The 22,576-nt window shown below is 46.8% G+C and overlaps 1 protein-coding gene across 14 annotated transcripts in view; it reads left to right on the top strand.

Annotated features, from left to right (window-relative positions):
- Nucleotides 1-22,576, top strand: part of LRRFIP1 (LRR binding FLII interacting protein 1) — a 146,940-nt gene that overhangs the window by 114,202 nt on the left and 10,162 nt on the right. For 11 of the 14 annotated variants that reach the window (XM_027117238.1, XM_027117218.1, XM_027117259.1 and 8 more), the window contains 6 exons: nt 5,901-5,936; nt 6,382-6,507; nt 9,919-10,089; nt 12,853-12,945; nt 16,559-16,700; nt 18,581-21,566. In XM_027117238.1, coding sequence (XP_026973039.1) covers nt 5,901-5,936; nt 6,382-6,507; nt 9,919-10,089; nt 12,853-12,945; nt 16,559-16,700; nt 18,581-20,280 — 2,268 coding nt within the window. In that variant the 3' untranslated portion in view covers nt 20,281-21,566. Of the gene's footprint in view, nt 1-5,900; nt 5,937-6,381; nt 6,508-8,099; nt 8,172-9,918; nt 10,090-12,852; nt 12,946-13,898; nt 13,992-15,162; nt 15,256-16,558; nt 16,701-18,580; nt 21,567-22,576 lie in introns of those variants that run through there. The other 3 variants (XM_027117296.1, XM_027117286.1, XM_027117278.1) reach the window with 3 other exon arrangements.

Raw genomic sequence — 22,576 nt, 5'->3', positions numbered from 1 at the left:
GTTAAGATGTCACAGCTCTCATTCCTGGCTGGGGACACCTGGCCAAGGCACGTAGACTTCCTGAACTCCACCTGGAAAGACGAGTAATGATATGCTTGAAAACCAAAAACAAGAAAAGATTTGGGTTGATAACCTGCTTCTCCTGGGCGAGTTTTCCAGGGCTGTGAGTGTTGTCCACTATGGCTCGGGGAGAATGATCCCGCCTGGTGATCCATCATATGGTTCCAGGGGGTGGTACGGGTGAGGGCAGGGGGCAGGGGCCTCTCCGGGAGGAAGTAGGAGCCGGGGCAGGGGCAGCCCTGGGAGGCTCTGGGTGTGGGATGTAGGCTGGTGCCCCAGGGGACGGGCAAGTGGAGCATTGCCCAAGAACAAAAGTAACCAGAATGAGGGAAAATGATAGCTTGCCCCACTTTGGGAAAATAAAGGTACCTCAGCATCCAAAGATGCAAAGTGTGCCCCACCCCCTGGGTCCTCCAGCCTCGTGGGGAGCAGAGAGGGTGCCCGCCCCATCTCAGAAGGGCATACACTATGGGACCTCATCTCATTTTTCACGTTCTGTAGCTGAGCCCTATTTTCTTCTCCAGAACCTTCCTGTTGAGGAAGTTGGGGTCCGTTCATTCAGCCAGTGTTTATCGAATGTTCTAGACACAGGGCTGCAGTGGTGAAGGAACACACCTGCTCCCCTCACAGACCTCAGCAAATGGGCGCAATACAGTATAGAACTCAGAGCACGGGCTCGAAGGAAAGAGGCAGGATGCTTCCAGGGAGCTGGACTCGGGAGTCTGGGTAATCCAGGCCCGGAGAACAGCCCGGCAGAGGGCCTCACCTGGAGGGCGCGACGCAGCTGTGTCACCCAGGCCTCAGAACCCAGCGAACCTGCCGGGTCACGGAAGCACCGGTCAGGGGTGTCCTGCGTGGCGCCCAGGTTCACGCGCCAGTGTGTTTTCAGAGAAGCATTGGTGGTGAACAGGAATCTCAGCCCCATCTGAGTTAGAAAAACAAAAGACTGTAATGACTCATGTTTTGTGTCGTGTGAAGAGGTGGAAGCAGGAACCAGGTGGAAAAACAGGTCTTGAATTATAAATACAAGAGTTCAAGGACCAGTCATTCAGGATGAGGTCAATATTATCGGATTTAAACCAGAAATTTCCATTCTAATGGTAGCCTCCACTGCTGTTTATATCTGAAGGAAAATTACCCTTAAAATGGGTGTTTTCTGAGCAGCGTTCAGTACTGTCAGTGGGTTTCTCGAGAGGGACCCCGTGATGACACTGCGTCCATGATCCCATTTCCCATCTGGGGCTTGGGGCACCATGAGGAAAAGTCCCTTTGTCCCTGGCCCCCTTGCTAGGGTCTTCCCACGCCCACCTACTGTACTGTGTCTCGAGGAAGGTGGGCAAGCCAGGTGGTGATACGGAAAACTTGGAATTTGAAACCTCACCAGACATTATATTTAAGTGAGCCTAAATAGTGTGCTCATTTAGACACGATTTTAGAAGGTTGGAATTAACAAAATATTTAGCGTGCTACGTTAAGCGTTTGTTTCTGAAAGGAAGAGTTGCCATAATTTAAAAGTTCACAGAATTTGTTTGGAAGTGACTACCTCCCGTAGATTTTAAAAGATACCTTTTTATACACTCCATTGTCATTATAAAATACTGGTTTGCATGTTTCATAAGGCTGTTACTATAAAGTTTTCACACTGACCTAAAACGTTTAGTATTGCTCGGTAAATGAGGGTAAGAAGGCTAACAGACTGCGAGGTCTGTGGTGCTGCCGCCCTTCCTCGGATAAGAAGGCGATGTCCACGAGGTCCTGTGGCTCGTCCCAGGTCCCGTGCTGCCGTGGGCTGCAGCGTGTTGGGACACGTGTGGTCCACGGCATGCCCTGGGTCACATCATGCAGCAGAAACGACAGTGTTTAAAACCCTTCCATCTATTCTGTTTCTTTGTATATTATTTTCAGAGATAAAGTACTATGCTTTATGTCAAATTAAACTCACCGTCAGGGTTACTTATCTGTTCCTTTGTTAGGGGCAGTGAGGGGTGCCCTGCCTGACCAAGGCTCCCTGGGCCGGTCCCACTCCGTTCGACGCAGGTTGCCATCTAGTGGCATCCGGTGGGGCTGCAATGGCTCCATGCTGCTGCACGGCTTTTCTCCCTCCATCCCTCCCTTCCTCTTGCCTTGCCTTCCTTCTTTCCTTTCCTTCCTTCCTTCTGTTTTATTGAAATACAGTTGATTTACAATGTTGTGGTAATTTCTGCTGTACAGAAAAGTGATTGTTATACATATATATATTCTTTTCCATTATGGTTTATCACAGGATATTAAATATAGTTCAGTTCCCTGCGCTATACAGTAGGACCTTGTTGTTTATCCATTCGATATATAATAGTTTGCATCTGCTAATCCCAAACTCCCAATCCGTCCCTCCCCCAACCAAAACTGCACCACTTTCCATGGGGCTCCGCGTACTTCTTAGGTTGCAGGAAGGCTGGCAGATACACGTGTCCCTTGTCATTCAGAAAACACACAAACGTCAGTCACCCTGATAGTAAAATACAGATTGGAAACAATAGTCAAGCATAGATTGGCTATAACTGTCATTGAGAGCTTAATTTTTCCCTCCGTGGTCTCTACTTAAAAACACGTCCTGGGGCTTCCCTGGTGGCGCAGTGGTTGGGCGTCCGCCTGCCGATGCAAGGGACGCGGGTTCGTGCCCCGGTCTGGGAAGATCCCACATGCCGTGGAGCGGCTGGGCCCGTGAGCCATGGCCGCTGTGCCTGCGCGTCCGGAGCCTGTGCTCCACAACGGGAGAGGCCACAACAGTGAGAGGCCCACGTACCACAAAAATAAAAACAAAAAAAAAAAAAAAAAAACACGTCCTGAATTTTCACATTCTGAGTTCGTTATCTATTTCAGAACAAAGGCTTTTTTCAAACTACTTTTAAACTAAAGAGAAAGCTATGGTTTTAGGATTTTTTCTCCCTTATTTGGTGTTTTGCAAATTACAAAAGCAGTGTGTGTGTTTATGGTGAAACAATGCAGAACAAAGCTATGCTAAAGGCCCCCAGGAAACCAGTGCTTTGGGGTCTGGTGTATAGTTCTCATCTTTCTCACAAGAAATACTACAAAAAAGAAAGTGGGGTCCTCATTTTATGGGCACGGATATCTTTGTAGGTGAACATAGGATTTCTGGAGCTTCATTTCTCTGGGCAATATTTATCTATTGCTGAGGAACAGTCAGGAAAGACACTATTTAAACTGCAGAGCAAAACAGCAACAGGCTTCTCACGGTAGCTTGATGTTCTGTTCAACTGAATCTTCTCTTTCCACCAACAGTTAAAATACCCTCTTTATTTTCATCTCATTCATATTTGTTCTGCAAACTAACTTATTCTAGGGAATAAAGGCCTTGTGTCCAGGAGATCTAATGAATGGATTCTGCAGCAGAGCAAGTGCTGGACAGTAACTTTTCCTTCGTTGTTGGAAATTTTCAGGAATATTTGTATTCCCAAGTGGAGAGGAGACCCACACTTGAAATGCTAAAATCTTCCTCATGACTCAGAACATCGGTCGAGGGCTCCCTGGGGCTCTGCCAGGGAGGATGAGATAGAACCATCTTAATTGTGGGCCATCTACAGATGTTCCAGAATATCTAGTTAGGCTGGTGTGACATGCACATCTGAAAAAATATAAATATATAAGTTTACACACGCTAAACGCACGTGCCAACAAATGGCAGGCGGTGTGCGACATGGTAGTGAGTGAGCTGCCTTTATCTAACAGGCTATGACTGCCACATCGAGTGAAAAAGGATGCACGTGGCCAAGAGTGTCTGGAAATCTCCTGTCCTTGGAGGCCAGCCGGCTGTGGCCCAGTGGAGAGGAGAGTCCTCTGGGCGGAGGCAACGCCAGAATCCAAAGCCCCACCCGCCCAGGGGCTTATTTAGCAAAAGCTGGGAGTGAGGCCAGCGCGGGTCATCCCGCTGGCCTGGGGGCTGCAGCTCCTTCACGCCCTCTCCTCAGGACAAGAAGGAGACTGGTTAGCTGAGAGTAGAAAATTCTTGCTGAAGATCCAGATGTGAGCTGGGTGCGTGAGAACAGATGCAGTGGATCTGGGAGCCAGATCCGGGGGCAGACTTGGATCTGTCAGGCAGGAGAGCCTTGAGCTCGACTCTCCTGGCTCAGAGCTGGTTTCAGAAGTCGCCTTCTTTGAATTAATCAAGTATTTTGTACGATTCCATCTGATCCCCTGGGTCAGCTGATGAGCTCTCACGCTGTGCTGTGTTATTCTAGCGGTTACTTCGGGCATCCTGCCCTTGGAAAGCAGGTTTGAGGAGCGTGAAGGAGAGAAGGTGGCAGTCAGTGAGCCTTCTTGGTGGGGGACAGGATGGTGAGGATGTGGGCATCCAGCCCAGCACGGGCCCAGGGTGGGCAGAGGACAGGAAGTGCGCGTCTTTACAGGAAATCACCGCCATTACGGCATCCTGACCTGTGCTTAGCGCCTGCACGCACATGCCCCGTGCATGACGGCGATGTGGGCAGTTGACCTGTTCACGAGCCGCTCTGCGGTGGCCTTGGACCCAAACCCGTTAGGATTTGTCCACCTGCAGTCTGGGTGGTCTGTGGCGTAAACAGTCAAGGGTGACTGCAGGGCCCCAGCTCACTCACGAGGTCTCCTGGATCAAAGGTGTGATCCCACCCGTCACGGGCATCTTCAGTTGACTCCCTGGCCATCAAATTTAAGAACCTCTGAGCTACAGGAGGTGGGATTGGAGGCATGATGGGAAAATCCAGAGAGTCTGGAGACAACTTGGTGCAGAGTTCTCTCGCCCTCTGGGACCTTTCCCATGGACTTTCGGAAAGGAGCCCTCAATGTGCCAAAAAAAAAAAGAAGAAGAAAAAAAAAGAGAAAGTTGGCCTTTCGTTGGATGCTAAGCAAAGAAAGAAATAGCACCAGTGCAGCCTCAGACTGTTGACCCCAACAGACCCTCACAGGACAGGGGTCTCCCATAGGGTTGAAGCAGATGTGCTGTCTTGGGGCTCCACAGGCTGCTGGGGTTCCCGCAGAGACCCCTGCTTGCAGGAGGGAAAAGAGAGGATTCAGAGACAGTCCAAACAGGAAAGATTTTGAAAAGCCAAATTCTTGGGGTCCCCCTTTTCACCCAGCAAATTCTCCTGTACTGTCACCCACCCCCAGCCAGCTCCCCACATCTGGGTGTCTGTCTCAAAATGTTTACACTGGAATTTTCACGTTGACGCAGTTGCTCAGAAGCAGTGGAAAGGCTGCAGCTGTGGCTCCGCTGCTTTCTTTGGTGACCCAGTGTAGTGAGAGTCAAAATTAAAACTGTGTGGTTGCATCTTCCAGCCCCCAGAACGCTGGTCATATTCTCACGTTCCGATCATAGTCATTGTGGTGGGTGAACGAGGCTGGTGCCTGTCCTGTCCCACACTGTGTCCTGCACACATGTAGAAACTGGTCAAGTCATCCTGTTCAGTTCATTCACAAATCATCTTCCTGTGGAAGTTGTGAAAGTTGAAAAACCACACGGTGAAATTCAGCCAGGCTCACTGAGCTGCCCGTGGGCCACCGCTGTGACACCGGCGTATCCGAGAGTCTCATGGCAAAGGAGTGTTTAAAATCACAAAGCGGGGGAAGATCCCACATGCCGCAGAGCGGCTGGGCCCGTGAGCCGTGGCCGCTGAGCCTGCGCGTCCGGAGCCTGTGCTCCGCAACGGGAGAGGCCACAATAGTGAGAGGCCCACATGATGCAAAAAATAAAAAAATAAAATCACAAAGGAAGCTGATGCTTTATTTTATTATTATCTTACCCCCTAAATCCAGATTCTCCGTTTAATGCTTTTAAGTATTTAATATTTATCCATTTTCCTCTCCAGGTTGAAGAGAGACCAGAAAAAGACTTCACGGAGAAGGTAAGGAATTTCTGTAGAGCTTTATATTGTGTCATCTATAAACCACGAGGGTCCCGAAATTTATGGATGAAACTAACAAGAAAATATGTTGCTTGATCTTTAATAAAGAATTTCACCATGGAGTGAACAGGACTAGTGGGTGGCTCACCAGGCAACACACAACCTTTGGGGTCCCCGGGGGCGGGGGTCACTTCCAGTGTGCACGTTAAACCTGCGGAACGGTGAAGGAATTCACGATGGGCCCAGCCATGGGGCTTACGGTTACTCCAGACAAACCCTGAGCGTCCGTGAGGCCCCTCGAGATGAACCTCTTTTTCTTGCTCACCACAAACCCACCGAAGATATTGCAGTTTGGAACCTGAGTTCAAGTAAAGGTACCATCCTCGTAGACTGAGAAATAATCCTGGTTTGGGCTGAAATCCCATTTGCTCTTGCCACTTTGCAGGGGTCTCGGGGGCTGCCTGGCCTGTCTGCAGCCACACTGGCCTCCCTGGGTGGGACTTCCTCTCGAAGGGGCAGCGGGGACACCTCCATCTCCATTGACACTGAGGCCTCCATTAGGGAAATCAAGGTAAGACCCTCTACTTACGCGTGACCTAGAGAAACCTTCTGTGAAAATCAGTCTTCAAGTAAAGTAGGATTTAAGTTGTGAAGTTCCAGCTCTTTCTTCTCCGTCTGGTCTCCCCTCCCTCCCATTAAGCTTGGTGTTCTAGTAACAGTAGGGCCCGGCCCGGTTCTTGTTCTGCAAGGAGCCGCCCCTGACTTCCCCGCCCCAGTAGGGCCAGCACACCTGCGCTGGGATCCCTCAGCTCCCCGGGCACACCTGGGCGAGACCCCTCACCACGCTGCCCTGAGGTGCCCAGCCACCTCTGTACACAGAGCAGAAGTGGACATTCCGGCACAGCACTGGAAGGTGCTGGACACGGATCACTCGCTGCCCCCGACAGTACCACCCTGCCCTTCGCGCATCCCCGCCCTCTGCCTGCAGCGTGCCCTTCCTTTCCCTCTGTCATATGCGTAGTATGCCTTCAGTAGACCCCATCATGGTATTTTAGTGATCTTTCCTTCTCCCACTAGTCGGTGGACACTGTTCTCTGTTACATCCTCAACACTGAGTGTGTGACGGACAAATGGGCCTCTGCTTGTTAAAGTCACTAGGGACGTTGCATCTGAAAAGGAGACTGTGCAGAGGGGAGGCTGAGTCACCAGACCTCGTGTCCTCTGGAGAGAGCGCCAAGGGCAGGGAGGCTCTTCCGGGGCACCAAGGGCAGGGAGGCTCTTCCGGGGCACCCAGGGCAGGGAGGCTCTTCCGGGTCAGGTTTGGCTTCATTCATGGACGAGCTTTCTAGTAATGAAAACTGGTGAAAGGGACCCAGCTTCCATTGGTGCTACCTGAACAGATGGATGGCACTTGCCAGGGAGGCCAGAGAAGAGCTTAAGCATCAGGGCCGGTGGGACTAGGTCCCCCTGCAGACGCCTTCCAACTCCTGTGCTTTATAAGAACAATGTTTTGACTTCTGTTCCTGAAATGTCCCTCCCTGTGTGGTCCCTCGGCCTCCTGCAGCCCTTTGGTCATCCTTTCCCGCCTTGAAGTGGAGTTGGCTGCAGTCATAATCTGCATCTGGTCTTGGGGTTGTGAGCATGACTCAGTCGTTCAGTAAGGATTTATTGCAACTCCAGCTCACGCCAGACACCAGCCCCTGGGAATGTGGCAGTGAACGAGACGGGAAAGTAGAGTCCTTGGCCTCTGTAAGGGCAGGGACAAGGCTTTGCTGATTTCTGTCTTCCGTATCTTACTGTGTGTAGCACAGAGCAGAACTCAAAGAGCTTGAATGAACTGTTAAGTATGAGTAAGTTAACCTGTTCCATTTTCAGAAGCTCATTTTATAAAACTGCGTAAAAATATTTGAAGCCACATACCTTTGATAAAATTGTGTGAAAATATCATATGAGATACACCTACATTTTCATCTTTGTAGTGTTGAAATTCATCTTATTTTCCTTTTAACACTTAAAAAAGTTAAACGAAGATCGCTGCTCCAACTACTCAAATAAGGAAACCGCCCAGAAGTAGAAAAGAATCAGAGAATCGCCTCTCCTTCCTTGTGGTCTCTGTCCATTTTTCCCTTTGACATCATTTGCCTTTTTTGCCATTTCCCCCAGGAGCTCAATGAGTTAAAGGACCAGATTCAGGATGTAGAAGGCAAATACATGCAGGGATTGAAGGAGATGAAGGTACCGGCTTACGGAAGTGTGGACTCACGATATTAACCCAGCTTAACTTTAAAAAATCCTACAGAAGACATTCAGACTGCATGCTCGCTCTAAAGAGGCCGCAGACTGTAGACCTCAAAGTGGCAGGAATGCTAGTAGCACGGGTGTGTGTGCTCAGGGTTTTCCCAAAGGCAGCTTTGAAACCAAGGCTCGAAAATTGTAACTCCTCATTAGCAAATGTTACTAACATGTTTCCTGGTGCATGTCTTGGACTCACCTCCCCACCACACATGGCTTAAAACCAGTTTCTCATTTCCCACAGAAGCATATCCTACACTTGAAGAAGGGGTTTTGGTTTTCTTCACTTTCCGCAGTCCTTACATACAAGGAGGGCTTCAACTTAATCTGCTTCTCAAAACACCTGATGTCTCCCGATAAGGAAGTTCTGTTGCTGTGCTTTTGAAACACACAAATTATTTGCATACTGCGCCATTTTACTAATGGAAGCAATGTCTGAATGTGTATCTTCTTGGATTTATTTGAGTAAATAACACGGTACTCGTAGCAAGTGGAATTACTGCATTGTGCCGACCAGGAAGTTGAGTTGCCAGGCTCCGTGAAGTGAGGTGGGGCATCAGGGACTTTATTCTCTGGCTTCACCGGGCAGCTCGGGCAGCTCATGAGTCTAGCAAGGGATGGTAACTCTGTTCCTTCCTTTTCAGCTCCTGAGAAGGTACCCCCAAGCCAGTCTGAGTTCGGTATCCCAGGGGCGCCAAATCACATGACTAATTAATCAGTTTCCTATTTGTCACCGCTCTTTAAAAAGGGGGGAAAATTAAGATTCTGGCTTTCAGCTCCTACCGGAGTTGGAAAGAGAGCCATGGAACAGCGCAGGAATAACTGGTCCCTCCTGAAATCCTTGCCCTGGTTTGCAAGTGCAGGCGAGAGCAGCGCTGGTCTCCGCAGAGCCTCCTGGTAGCAGCTGGCACACGCCCGACCCGCCAGTGCCCGCCTTTCTGTAGCTCAGGGTCCTTTGCACCTGGGATGCTGCTCTGTGTTCTCCCAGAGTCGTCTCCCGCTGGTCTGTGCTTCGGGGTCCACACGCTGCTGTCCCCTGGGGCCTGCCCTGCCGGTGTGGGAGCCCCGGGGTTGAGGGGGGCATGTTCACTTTGCAGGCCTCTTTCCCTGGTTGTCTTTTCAAAGGAATGAGCTTTGTCTCTCCAGGACCTACCCAGTGAGGCCTGTGTACCTTGTTGAGTTTTCCTATGGGTTGAACATGTGAACTTCCACTTAAGCCTTTCCTGGTTCATAAGCCCCAGTGGGGACAGTGGGCTGCTGGCGGCAGGTGTTCTACTCCCCCTCCCCAGCACTGGCTCTGTCCCAGGTTCTGGTCACGTGTCTTGAGTGGTTACTTCAGACACCTGTACAGCGGGCTACAGAATCAGATTCCCACAGCCAGGGCTCTGCTGCCTCTGTGACCAGAGCCCCTTCCACCCAGCGTCCCCCTTGTCCTGATGACTGTAAGTTATCTTCACCCCTACACACAGTTAATAACTAATTTCCTGAGTCATGAGAATCGGAACAAATTGAAAAGGGAGACTTTGGGGGCATTTCAAATTGCCATGTGTTTCTTCTTCTGACTCATTTGCTCCCAGAAATAAAGTCTAAATTTAGGGCTGCGTTTTTGGAGGTTTTGTTAAAAATACTGAACTAATCTGTGTTTCTGTTTCCTTACTACAATTTCGAAAACATGACCTATTTTCTGCAGGACTCACTAGCAGAAGTTGAAGAAAAATATAAGAAGGCCATGGTTTCCAACGCTCAGCTAGACAATGAGAAGACAAACTTTATGTACCAGGTCGATACGCTAAAGGACATGATGCTGGAGCTTGAAGAGCAGCTGGCTGAGTCCAGGCGGCAGTACGAGGAGAAAACCAAAGTATGTGCTAGTGCGAGAAAGAAGGGTGGAGTGTATATATATGTAAACGCTATATGTAATTACGGACGGGAGAATATATAGATATATAAATGGTGTATGTAAGGATGGTAGAGTATATGTATAAATGATATATGTAAGAATGGGAGAATATACAAGTAAATGGTATGTATAAGAATGGGAGAATATATATATACACAGGCATATGTATATAAATGGTATATGTAATTATTGTAGACTATATATATAAATGGTATGTATAAGGATGGGAGGATATACCTACGGTATAGGTAAGAATGGTAGAATATGTGTGTGTGTGTACGTATATATATTTGGTATATGGTATCTACACATTATACGTGTGTATGTATATATTTGCGTGTGTGTGTTTTTTTTAAAAACAACAGTTCTCCACTTGCCCTGGAAGCCCAAACATATAAGAATACCATGCTCTTTGCTGAGGGACTTGCAGTATTGGTATGCACAATTTCAATATGTAAACTAGAGACAATTTTACTAGGAGGACATTTGTGTGTTTTGCATATAAGGTGAAATCATAACCATGAAAAACCTGCCTACGAAAGACCCAGCATGCTTGGACAAAGCACAATTAGAGGCTTCAAGATTTTCCTGTTAATATACATTTCTTCATTCTTACTTTGTTATCTCAACACCAGAGAGAAATAGTTGCAAGTATCAAGGATTTTAAGAAAATTATATTCATTTGTTTTCTGCTGATTGGGAAAAGACATGGTTCCTCCACTTGAGAATTAAAAACCTTCATTAACCTCAGAAAAGGGTAGAATCTTATTTGGGCTTTCATGAAGAACCACTGGAATTAATATGTTAACTTATGTTATCAACAAAAAGCGTGAGCATATGTTGAAATTAATGACAGTAGGCTGATTTGGTGAAGGCTGGGCTTAGCTGTTCTTTGTGAGACAGCAAGACATACTTGTTTTTCATATTTTAAGGAATTAGCTGGTTTTTCAAATCCTAGAATATTATCCAGTTTTTCAGAGTTGCTGAGATAAATAGAAAATTTAATTTGTGAGTGTCATTATCTTTTTTTTTCCTAACTAGCTATATCCTCTAAATCCCAAGGGTTGAAGCCAAATACCATAACAACTCAGGGGCCTCCTTCTTTCACTACTGTAGTTGAGTTAGAAGCTAAAGAAGAATTTTGTCCATGAAGTTCCTGGTAACTGAACTCTGAAACAAAGGAGAAACTTTTCATGAGACCTGATGTCATGAAAGCTTTCTTTGAAACTAATTCATAATTTAGGAGCAGAGAGCGTATTCTGAACCCACTTGGGTGGAACAGTACTGTAATGCCTTCTAAATTACTCCTAGAATGCCCTCATTTAGGCATCAGGAAGTAGACCAAGAAGCCCCAAATCTAATTCCAGAGAAATGGGGTGATCCTGGAATGTTGACCCAAGGTAGAGACCATGGGCGAAGCAAAGCCCGACAGACATGTCTTTGTCACAGCTAGGAGGATCCAGTCACCCCCAGACTTCAGAAAGTGGGTGAGCACATGATGCCAGGATGAGCTAAGGTCAAATCCCTTCTAAAATAACTGGTAACGAATTGAGGGAAGGTGTTCCCTGCTGTTCCCTAAACTGCTGGCAGCTAGGTGGGTACCACACCATCGTCAGGGACTGCGCTGCTGTGCTGTGCTGAGTGGGAGACGAGAGGAGCGTGTTGCCCGGTTGCAGGGATGAGTCTCATGCAGGGAAGGGTTGGACTGGGGGAGCGGCTTTGTGCTGACAAGGGCTTTGCTTCCCCCGCCTGTTTCTGTTTTGTCTCTGAGGTACAGAGCTGGCCGCCTACTGTTAGTGAGATAAACTTGCCAAGGTAGACCATCCCTTTTTGCCCCAAAGAGTATTCATCGGCATATTTCAGACTCAGGGATGATTTTATTACCACTCTTTTGCAAAGCTGCCTCCTCCAGGCCTTCAGCAGACAGCTTGGGGGCCTTCCCAGGGCACGGCTTACCTGTAAAGAAATCGGGTCATACTGTCAGCTGTGCCAACTCCTCAGGTTAATTTTTTTTTTGAATTTTATTTTATTTATTTTTTTATACAGCAGGTTCTTATTAGTCATCCATTTTATACGTATTAGTGTATACATGTCAATCCCAATCTCCCAGTTCATCCCACACCACACACCCCCCCGCCCCTTTCCCCCCTTGGTGTCCATATGTTTGTCCTCAGGTTAATTTTACAGTAGATCGTAGGGTTGTCTTCTAGAAAATCCAGAGAAACTGGTTCATGTTGTTAAAAAGGCCTTGAGGGCTTCCCTGGTGGCACAGTGGTTAAGAATCTGCCTGCCAATGCAGGGGACACGGGTTTGAGCCCTGGGCCGGGAAGATCCCACATGTAGCAGAGCAACTAAGCCCGTGCGCCACAACTACTGAGCCTGCGCTCTACAGCCCGCGAGCCACGATTACTGAGCCTGCGCACCTAGAGCCCGTGCTCTGCAACAAGAGAAGCCACCACGATGAGAAACCGGCGCACCGCAACGAAGAGTAGCCCCTGCTCGCCACAACTAGAGAAAGCCCGTGCGCAGCAACGAAGACCCAGCACAGCCAAAAATAAAAACAAAAAAAATAAATAAATTTATTTTTTAAAAAGGCCTTGAAAACTGTGATGACATGGTAACAGGTAATTTGTTCCAGGTAAAGGTAAATCATAAGAACGTGAACTAGAGTGACAGAAAAATGTGATTCCACTGGAACTTGAACGTTCTTCTCCTCCCTTATAGGAATTTGAAAGGGAAAAGCATGCCCACAGTATCCTCCAGTTTCAGTTTGCTGAGGTGAAAGAGGCCCTGAAGCAAAGAGAAGAAATGCTTGAGGTGAGTAGTTTTTCCCGTTTTTCTTTTCTCTTCTTTTTCTCTCTTTGTGTGTGACTTACGAGCATCTTGCTGGGTCATTACTAAAGCCACCAGTTTTCTTGAAAATTGAGTTTAGGCGAATTCTCTATGCCTCGTTTGAGGAGACAGTTCCTTTTATTAGTGAAGATTCTCATTCTTCGGTGGTTTTGTGTTTGTTTGAGGAGGTGTGGCAGACCGAATAATGCCCCCCAAGATGCCCATGTCCTAATCCCTGGAACTGTGACTATGTCACCTTACTCAGACAAAGGGACTTTGCAGATGTGATTAAGTTAAGGACCTTGTGATGGGAGATTATCCTGTATCATCTGTATGGACCCAGAGTGATCCAAAGGGTCCTTGCAAGAAGGAGGCAGGAAAGTGAAAGACAGCATAGGAGATGTGACCACGGGGGCAGAGGTCAGAGCCACGTGAGGAAGGGGCCACAGACCAAGGACTGTGGGCACATCTAGGAACTAAAAAATGGTGGGAATAGATTCTCCCCTGCCCCAAGCCTCCAGAAAAGAGCCCAGGCCTGCCCATGCCTTGGGGACACCATAAGACTCATTTTGAACTTCTGAGCGCCAGAACTGTAAGAAAATAAGTTTGTGTTGTTCTAAGCCACTGAATTTGTGGTAATTTGTTACAGCGACAAAAAGAAACTAATACAGACTTGACTTTTTACTTTTTTAATTTGGTTAGAACTCTAGTGCCTGTAAGTGAGAAGTTCACTCCAGCTGGTTTTCTTCCTACTCTTGGAGCTGGGGAAAAGGACAAGGATAAAGTCCCTGCATCCTGAGAACGAACTCGGGATCAGTGAGAAAAAATGGGGCCGGGACCTCCAGGGGCGCCTGCTGGCTCAGGGGTTGTCTACACTGCAGAGTTGCTTCCCGTTTAACCCTGTATCTGCTTTCTTTCTATCTGTTCCTATTCTTCAGGAAATCCGACAGCTACAGCAGAAACAGGCGAGTTATATCAGGGAGATTTCTGATCTTCAGGAAACAATAGAATGGAAAGACAAAAAGATAGGGGTAGGATTCTCAAGTCTTTGAAATCGGTTCAAGTGGGCAGTCTGCTTAGCAAATTGAATGCTTTCAGAATCTTTGGTTTGCAAAAAGGCTTGTATGAGTTTGCATGTGACCCCCGTGGGACACAAAACGAATAAAAGAGAGACTACATGAACTTACCCAAATTGACATTAACTCCACATTGGAAGTGGACTTCCAATGTGGAGATTCTCCTTTGGTCAGCATTCCCGGGCTCCCTGCCTGCCTGTGAGCAGCGGGCGGCACAGAGATCAGAGGAGTGAGGAACCCGCTGGGCGAGTCCACGCGTGGAGGCTCAGACCTCCTGGAATCCCCTATCCCGTGTTGCCTGGGCTTTTTCTCCAAGGGCTTTGAGGAAGCTGCAAGGTGGCAGGTGCTGTGCCTCACGCATCCCCACCTTGAGCCTCCCCAGGGAGATGTCAGCTGCTCTCGCTCCACAGGGAAAGAAGAGGCAGCCCATCTGCATTTAGGAGTGACGAGTAGGGAGCAAAGAACACACTTACTAAAGTGACAGCTGTGCTCCGCGATGCCAAATGGCTTCCCAAACACGGCGACTCACTCCCCACGGCTCTGATAGCAATCTCTAGATGTTGAAGCGAACGTCAGCGCCTTTACAGCGTGCAGCTGCACCTTGCCTTCACTCTGATACGCTCACCAACGCTTATTTAAGATCTCGTGTGCATGTCTGTGTGTGCGTTGCGTTTGCCTCAGGACCACTTTACGTTCATCTGTGACAACAAACACCGAGAATCAACGTACAAAAACAGTCTAAATTACTAAAATAGTTGTCACTGGGGGTTTGTAAACGTTTCTTCTTTTCCTTTATTTATCCTTCATTTAAATGGGTGCATGGCTTCTGTTCCTTCTCCAACTATGCCGTGAAACCGCAGACTAAGCCAGGAGAGGGTGTAAAGCAGAGAGCATCCTTCAGAACGTTAATGTCTCTCAGGGAGCATGCACAGTGATGTTTCTTGGCTGGCATAAACTGAGTTCAGAGCTTAACACTGCATTGTGTTTGTATCTTTAAGCATAGTCTATCGAATGCCCTGCCGGTGTTAGCCTTTTACATAGTAGAAGCCTCCTTCCTAGTCCTGCTTCTGAAGTCGTCTGCTCACCTGTGCGAATCTTCTCTCTCTTTGCTCCGCTACACACTCAGGCATTAGAGAGGCAGAAAGAGTTCTTTGATTCCATAAGGAGTGAACGAGACGATCTTAGAGAAGAAGTAGTCGTGCTGAAAGAGGAATTAAAGGTATGAAGCCAAAGTACAGTTTTTAAAAATCCAGGCGACAACAGCAAATTCCAGGATTCTCAAGGATGAATGTGTGTGGATAGTGGTGTTCATTGATTTTATGTCGTTGATTTTAGTTCTGTTAATAAAATCAAATCCTGGGTTAACTGACCCCCAAAGAGACATGTGAAGTCAGCGTAGATTCCGTGGGGTGTGCCTATTGTCTTTAGATGTTTATAGGCATATCTGATCTTGGAAGCAACTCTGATTTCCAAGAATTTTTTTGATAGGCTGTCTAAATTTTTTCTCAAACTCACCAGTAAATTCTCCAGGACATTACTCCAAGTTAGAGAGTGTATTTCTTTCCTATATTAAAGTCTCGAACATAAGGACCTCTGTAGCTGGACAGTGGCATGGCTGACACTAGTTAGACTTGGAGACCCCGTGGATGGTAGGAAAGTTCTGTCTGGGCCATGTCAAGGGGTCTTCAGCTGCTGGCTGGAAACTGAGTAAAATAAACCAACGGGCAGCAGCGGGGGTCAGAGCTCTGGGTGGACTCTCGGCACCGTAAAGGGTGGTGTTGAGTCTAGGGGGTATGGCCACGGGCTGGCTCCTGCATCACCAATGGAAACATCCACGTCAGCTACTTATAATGAAGGGTCAAGGCCAGAGCAGTAAGCCAGCAGGGAACAGGCTTAGAGCTCACATTCGCAGTGCTGCTTCTAGCCAGGGTGTGAGTACAGGGTTGGGAATTCCTCCAAGCAGAAGAGAAAGAGCTATGGGCGGCAGGAGCGGGTAAGGGAGGGGGTGATCCCGGGTGAGGGGGGCGTCCTGGCGTTGTGAAGCGTCGCCGGGTTTAAAGTGTTTTGCTGTGTAGTGAGCACGAATTGTATTTCTTTCGAATGTAACAAACCTTCCATCCAAGTTTGCTCATTCCTCTCAGAACACGTACATATTTCTTTATCTCTATCCTTTTAAAGAACGCAGCCGGGGTTTTAGAGGTGAAGACCACTCTATAGTGGTTTGCTCGATGCTCTGCTTCCTGGCAGCCTGCAGTGAAAGAGGATGCCCAAGGAAGGTGTTTTGTCACCAGCACACTAAGACGTGGATGGGAACATGTAAGGAAGGACCCTTGCAGGAAGACATCCCAGATCAGTGTGTGTTGATAGAATATTTGCAGGGGTGCAGGCTAGCGCTCCTCTGTCTCTGTAGAGTTTTCCTCTGCTTAGGGAAAAATAGGGGTTTTTTTAATTATTATTTATAAAAGAAAGTTTAACCTAGTATCACTTAGTGAGTATTACGATGAGCCTGTTTTTATTCCCAGAAACATGGAATAATCCTAAATTCAGAAGTAGCTACCAATGGAGAGACTTCAGACCCTCTAAATAATGTTGGCTACCAAGGTTCTACAAAGATGACAAAGGAAGAGTTAAATGCCCTCAAGGCAACAGGGGATGGGACGCTAGGTAAGTACTTGTTTTCCTTTGATCCTCGTGTCTTCCAGTCAGCACTGGTTCACCTTCCATGCATTGGTAGAGTTGACATAATCATCACTGATCGATTAACAATCACCCAGCATGCCCTTCGTTCTGTCACTTCATGGGAACTTCCTGTCAAACGATGCCATCACCCACGTGTGTTGTCTGGCATGTACCTCTGTTCAGTGCTCACCACCGATGGCTTAAGACTACGTTCCTTTTGCTTCTCAAAGCTGCCAGCTGTGAATACAAGGAAAATAATCTCAAAATTAAGTGACCGTGTTGATGGTTCTGTTGTATTTGTTTTTCTTCAGTTATGTGCCAGACACGGCGTTGTGACTTATTCTGTTACAGAATTGTCAAAAGATCAGAATAGCAGAACCGTAAAGTAAGTTAGTTGACTGTATTTGCAAGCCAGTGCTGCAGATCCTGTGCACCATTAAGCGTTTTGAGAGTCTGAAGGGCCTGTGGACAGCAGATGGACAAGTAGCCCTGGGTGTAGGTGAGATGGACGGGGAGCCCTGGGTGGTGAGTGTGGTCATTGCGGAGGGCTTTCCCTACCAGCAAGAGTCTGAAAACGTCCGCCCCTTTGTCAGAGGTGATGTTCCTTTGTATGTCACATTTTTGCTTCTGAAAGAATGTAAATTGGGAAACCCAATATATTGTAGGAATATTTTACACAGTTTTCAAATATCTGAAAAGATTCACCAGTTAATATTTGTCGTAATATACTTGGCTTTGGGATAAACCTTCTGCATGTGGTGGGCCGCCTGAAGTTGTAGCCAGCAAATAAGGCCTCGCTCACAACCATTTCCAGCTTTTCACAGTGAGGCTGAGATAAGGTCAGGGACCAAGGCTGTAGTTTCCACTTGGAAGGTTCTTCGTGGACATGAAGAAACCTGTAGGCCCCAGCTTCCCAGAACTGGCTTTCCGGGAAGGTGCCTCATTACCCTGATGACTATTCAAGAAACACAGCTCTTTTCATTGTGTCAGAGTTGCTGAGGGAAGATAAACTGATGAATGTCCATCCTACCTTTATGTTCCCTACCTGAGCAGCTAGAATTTATCATGCTGCTCTTGTTCAAATATACATCTTATAAATCCTTGATAACTGTTGTGTAATGAACACTTAAAGGACTAGAAACGTCAGTTTTGTAAGTGGTCTTCGTGTGTTTTTTTTTTTTTTTTTTTTTTGCGGTATGCGGGCCTCTCACTGTTGTGGCCTCTCCCGTTGCGGAGCACAGCCTCCGGACGCGCAGGCTCAGTGGCCATGGCTCACGGGCCCAGCCGCTCCGCAGCATGTGGGATCTTCCCGGACCGGGGCACAAACCCGCGTCCCCTGCATCGGCAGGCGGACTCTCAACCCCTGCGCCACCAGGGAAGCCCTGAATGTTTCTTTTAAAAATTATTTGAAAGCTGCTCTCAGAGCTGCGTGATATTCAGTGCAGTTTGACAGCTGGAAAAGTAGGAGTGGTCCCCGTGTGCATCCAGAAATGAGAATGGGGACCACGAACCTTCCGTCCTTCTGAATCCCCTCATCTTGGAGAGTGTGGCTGCCTGATCCAGAGCTCTTTCTTATTTGTTAAAACTTAACTTCACCTTTGAAAGTCAGTTCACCCCAGGTGGCACCAGCAGCCGCTCTTGCCTTTGACGTGGCGGCAGTGGCCTCCGCTGATCCAACATTTGCTAACGCGATGGCTGCTTTGCCGCACAGAACTGGCAAAGGCTTCTGTCCGTGCGCTTCTCTGATGGCTCTCTCTCTTAGGAGCGGGGTTGGCTGGGAAAGAGAACATGTGTTTACATTGTAATGTATGTTGTGTGGTCAACCACGTCATGGGGTCCCTTCAATTTTCTCAATGGTCTTTTAGGAAGAGCCAATGAAGTGGAGGTGAAAGATGAAATGGTGGAGAATGAGGGGAAAAGAGAGATCTTGCAGAACACTGAGCAGAGACAGCACAAAGAGGACCCAGGAGAGGACTGTGTGGACACAGAGGTGTTACATCCTGGTGACAATGCCGAGGACCAGAAAGCCTCTGAAGACAGTGCCCCCTCCCCAGGAACGTTAGTAAATTCTGGGAACGAGGAACAGGTTCAAAGCCAGATTCTGGAGAACACTTCCTTCTTTGAAAGCACACAGCAGGTTGAGTCAAGTGAGGTCATAAACAGTGAACTAGATGGTGAAGTCCCAGGTCCTGGGATCGGGCAGCGCGGCAGTAATGCCTTGGATACCAAAAACCAAAGTAAAGAATCTGCAGAAGAGTGGGAAAAAGAAAAACAGGAAGATTTTGAAACCAATATGGAAGAGATTAGCGTAGGACCACGTCAGGAATGTGCTCCTTTGCAAATATCTGAAGTTGGAAGGGAGAGCAGTGCAGACACTGGGGAGCAGAGTGGGAACCCCACAGAGGCTGTGCCGGAGGCAGGGCTCACTGGGTTGGGGGAGCAGGTGGGCACAGTAGCCTCAAGTCCTCCAAGGGGTATCGATGACACGGTGAGTCACCGTGAAAAGTGTGAGGTAGATGCTCCGGAAGGCTTGGACCCAAGCTCAGGGCATGATTCAGAGAAAGAACTCACCAACCAGGAAGTAGCTGAGCCCAAGGAGGTCCCGATTCAGAGCACAGAGGTAGGTGGGGAGAACAACGAAGGGGAGGGTAAAGGAAGAAAATTAAGGGATGAGACACCCATCAAGCCGGAAGTCCAAGCCATTCCTTGTTCTCCAGAAGCCAGAAGCAGCCCTCAGGAGGTGACAGGTCCAAGTACGGTAGATGCTGAAAGTGAATCCCTAGATGTGAAAGAGCCCGATGAGGAAAAGAATGACCAACAGGGAGAGGCACCGGATTCGTCGCCCAAGAAAACGAAGAACAAGAAAAAGAAAAACAAGAAGAAAAAATCACCAGCACCTGTAGAAACCAAAGATGTTCAGAAAGAGTTAACATTTCAAAACCCAGATTTAAGTGAAGTGAAGGAAGAGCAGGTCGAACTTACTGACAAAAAGCCAGTTGTAGAAGCGCAAAATGAGGTCACTAAAGACCCAAAACAGGACGCCGCGGTAGGAAGCAGTGAAAACGCCGATGGGCCAGAAAATCCTAACACTGAGCTGGATGGAGGACTTCACCAAGACGATTATGGCGTAAACACCAAGACAAGGAAAGCAGTAGCTGATGGAGACACGTTGGATTTTGAAGATAATACAGTTCAGTCATCAGGCACCAGTTCCATTAATAAAGAATTAGAGGAAGGTGCTAGAAAAGATGATGCTGAGGAAGACGGCACCGCTCCCAGCCGTCCTCCAGGTCCAGACAGTGAGGAAGTGCCAGGCAGCACCCTGCTCCAACATGAAGGTCCCTCGGAGAACATTAACGATGCCTGTCGAACAAAAGGCACAGGAGAGCATGTGACATCAGAAAACCGAGGCCACACAGTCAGGAAGGTTTCAGACAGCGTTAGTCTAGAAAATGATGACGTGGCACCAGCAGGCGAGGTGGGGGACTTTAATTCAGAAAGCAAGGAAGAGATGGCAGGTGGACACGGGAAGGGCAGAAACAAAGAGGACTGTGCCTTGTCGTAGGTTGAGGCGGGGTCTTAGGGGGGGACCAGGACTGCACAGCAAGTCCAACTGTGAGAGACTCCACCGGTGAGACACAGAAAATGTTCTAGATTGGTATAGACGCACCGAATGCCAGTCCACCAAGTTATCTAATCCTTGAAGCTGTAGACTGTTACCTGTAGATTACTATTTCATCACTAAGGTTATCACCCAGATGAGAAGGACACTTCTCTCATTGGAGTTAGTTCTAATGGAGAGCGTTCCGAGAGCATCAAACAATAATGTACACTGTTTTATTTCTGCTTAAAATCAGCATCAAAATATTTAGCTTTGGCCTTAAGCTGATATGCATGTGCATATTCTTGACCAAATGTATCAACATCTAATTGAAGCGACCAAATAGTATCCTGAGATTTCCGCATTATGAGTATGATTTAAATGAAGGTGTCTCATTTAAATATACGTGCTTTCATATTTGATCTTGATATGTATAGTATAACCTGTATGGTATTTTATTTAAAAAGTACATAAACGGCCAGACAGCACATAGGTCACTGAGTGATGAGATTTGCATGTTAGGACAATAATCAATCATGTTAGGGATAGCAAATAAACATCTTACAGCACTAGGGATAGCTTACTTGCCTTTACCTCATATAAGTATTTTATCTCAGACCAATACTTTTCGATCTCATTCTTGAGGATAACTGAATTTATTTTGTAGGAGATTTTGACTTCATGACAATTATGTACCAAAGTCATTTTATGCAAAGACTTCTTTTTTTTTTTTTTTAATTCTTTTCTGGAAGAGATACGTGTTGTAATTGCATTTCCTACTGCAGTATTTGGCTAGGGAGAATCATTTCTAAAATTTATGTTTTTAACCTTAAAATTACTTCTCTTTCTATTTGTCTAATCATTATTCAGTAGAGCAAGACAAAAAGATGCTATTCTTGTGCAAACTTCTGATTAGACTCTAACGGGATATTTTAAATAGTTGAATCACTTGGTATCTGGTATAAATATTTTCATTCGTTGTTTTTCAGTGTATTCTTACCAGAAATTTCTTGTTTTGATCTTCCTGAACAAGATATATATTTTCTATATAAAGAAACATTTTAAAAATAATTGTAAAGTTAAATAAAAATCCATTATAGAATATTAAAATTACAGGGGAATGTACAGTTTGAATGCTGTTGACACTTTATGAGATCATATGACTTCGTATTATTGTTACAGGATATAATTGAGTGCAAAAATGACCAATACCTCAACAAAATTTGAAATAAAAACATTTTATAATTTTACAAGCCTGTGATCACTCTTGTGCTACTTGAATTCTGACTGTGGCTACATCATATCATCTTTAATCTACTCTTATCTACTTCTGGGTTGCTAGTTCCCAATTGGGGTTCTGTGGAGGACTCATGCGTAATATCCATTGTCAGTAGTGAAGAGCTTCTCTCCCGGCGTCTAGACTGGGACTAGTGTTGGGCCATCCTTGAGTAAGATCTTTCCTCATAGAATCTCCTGTGGTCTGTGGTTGTGATGAAGAGCCCACTTGAGAAGGGTCTCCATCTTGTTGCGTTGCTTACAGGTGCCAATGCTTATTAGAATGTTTCGAAGAGGATGATGAGAATTTCAAATAAACGTTGACTATTTCTGCATAAGTGTCCTGAAGCAGAGGATAATGGGACTGATCAGTTCTCTCCACTTGTGCCATATAAATAGAAAACTATGGGGCTTGCTTGGTAGAATCAAGTCCAAGGGCTAGAGAATCAAGTCCAAGGGCTGCAAAGGACTTTAAAGTTGGTATCTATAACTTTAGCAAAGCTGCGTTCATACCGGAATGTACATTGGGAACAGCTCTCCTTCCTACTGTTAAAGGCCTCTGGGGAAGTGATTCAACAGCCAAACTCACTCAGTGGTGAGATCACCAAACCATTTTAACTTCTTTCCTTTCTTTCCCATGTTCTTCAACAGCACATTTAAGGGCATTACTATAGGCTTCCCATCCCTCCAGCCAGCCAGCCAGCAGTCTCAAGTGTTCATCCCTCGTTTAATCAATAAACATGTAAGATCACTTCCTATATGGAAGGTGCTCTGCCCATGAACAAGCACATAGGACCCAACCTCTAGTGGAAGCAACAGAGAATTGGAAAGTCAGCAAAAAGGAAGATAAGGATTCTGAAGAACCAAACCATCCCTGATAATCTAAGAGCCTTCATTATGCACACCAATTACTCTGCTCCGAGGGCGAGGTGATATTACGGCCCCACACAGTAATTAATGTGCACGTGAAGGCCCCTGAATTATC

This window comes from Aethalodelphis obliquidens, unplaced genomic scaffold, assembly GCF_003676395.1.
Source record: "Aethalodelphis obliquidens isolate GAN/ISIS:26980383/991018 unplaced genomic scaffold, ASM367639v1 scaffold2, whole genome shotgun sequence".
NCBI lineage: Eukaryota > Metazoa > Chordata > Mammalia > Artiodactyla > Delphinidae > Aethalodelphis > Aethalodelphis obliquidens.
This window is presented reverse-complemented; position numbering and strand designations above follow the sequence as displayed.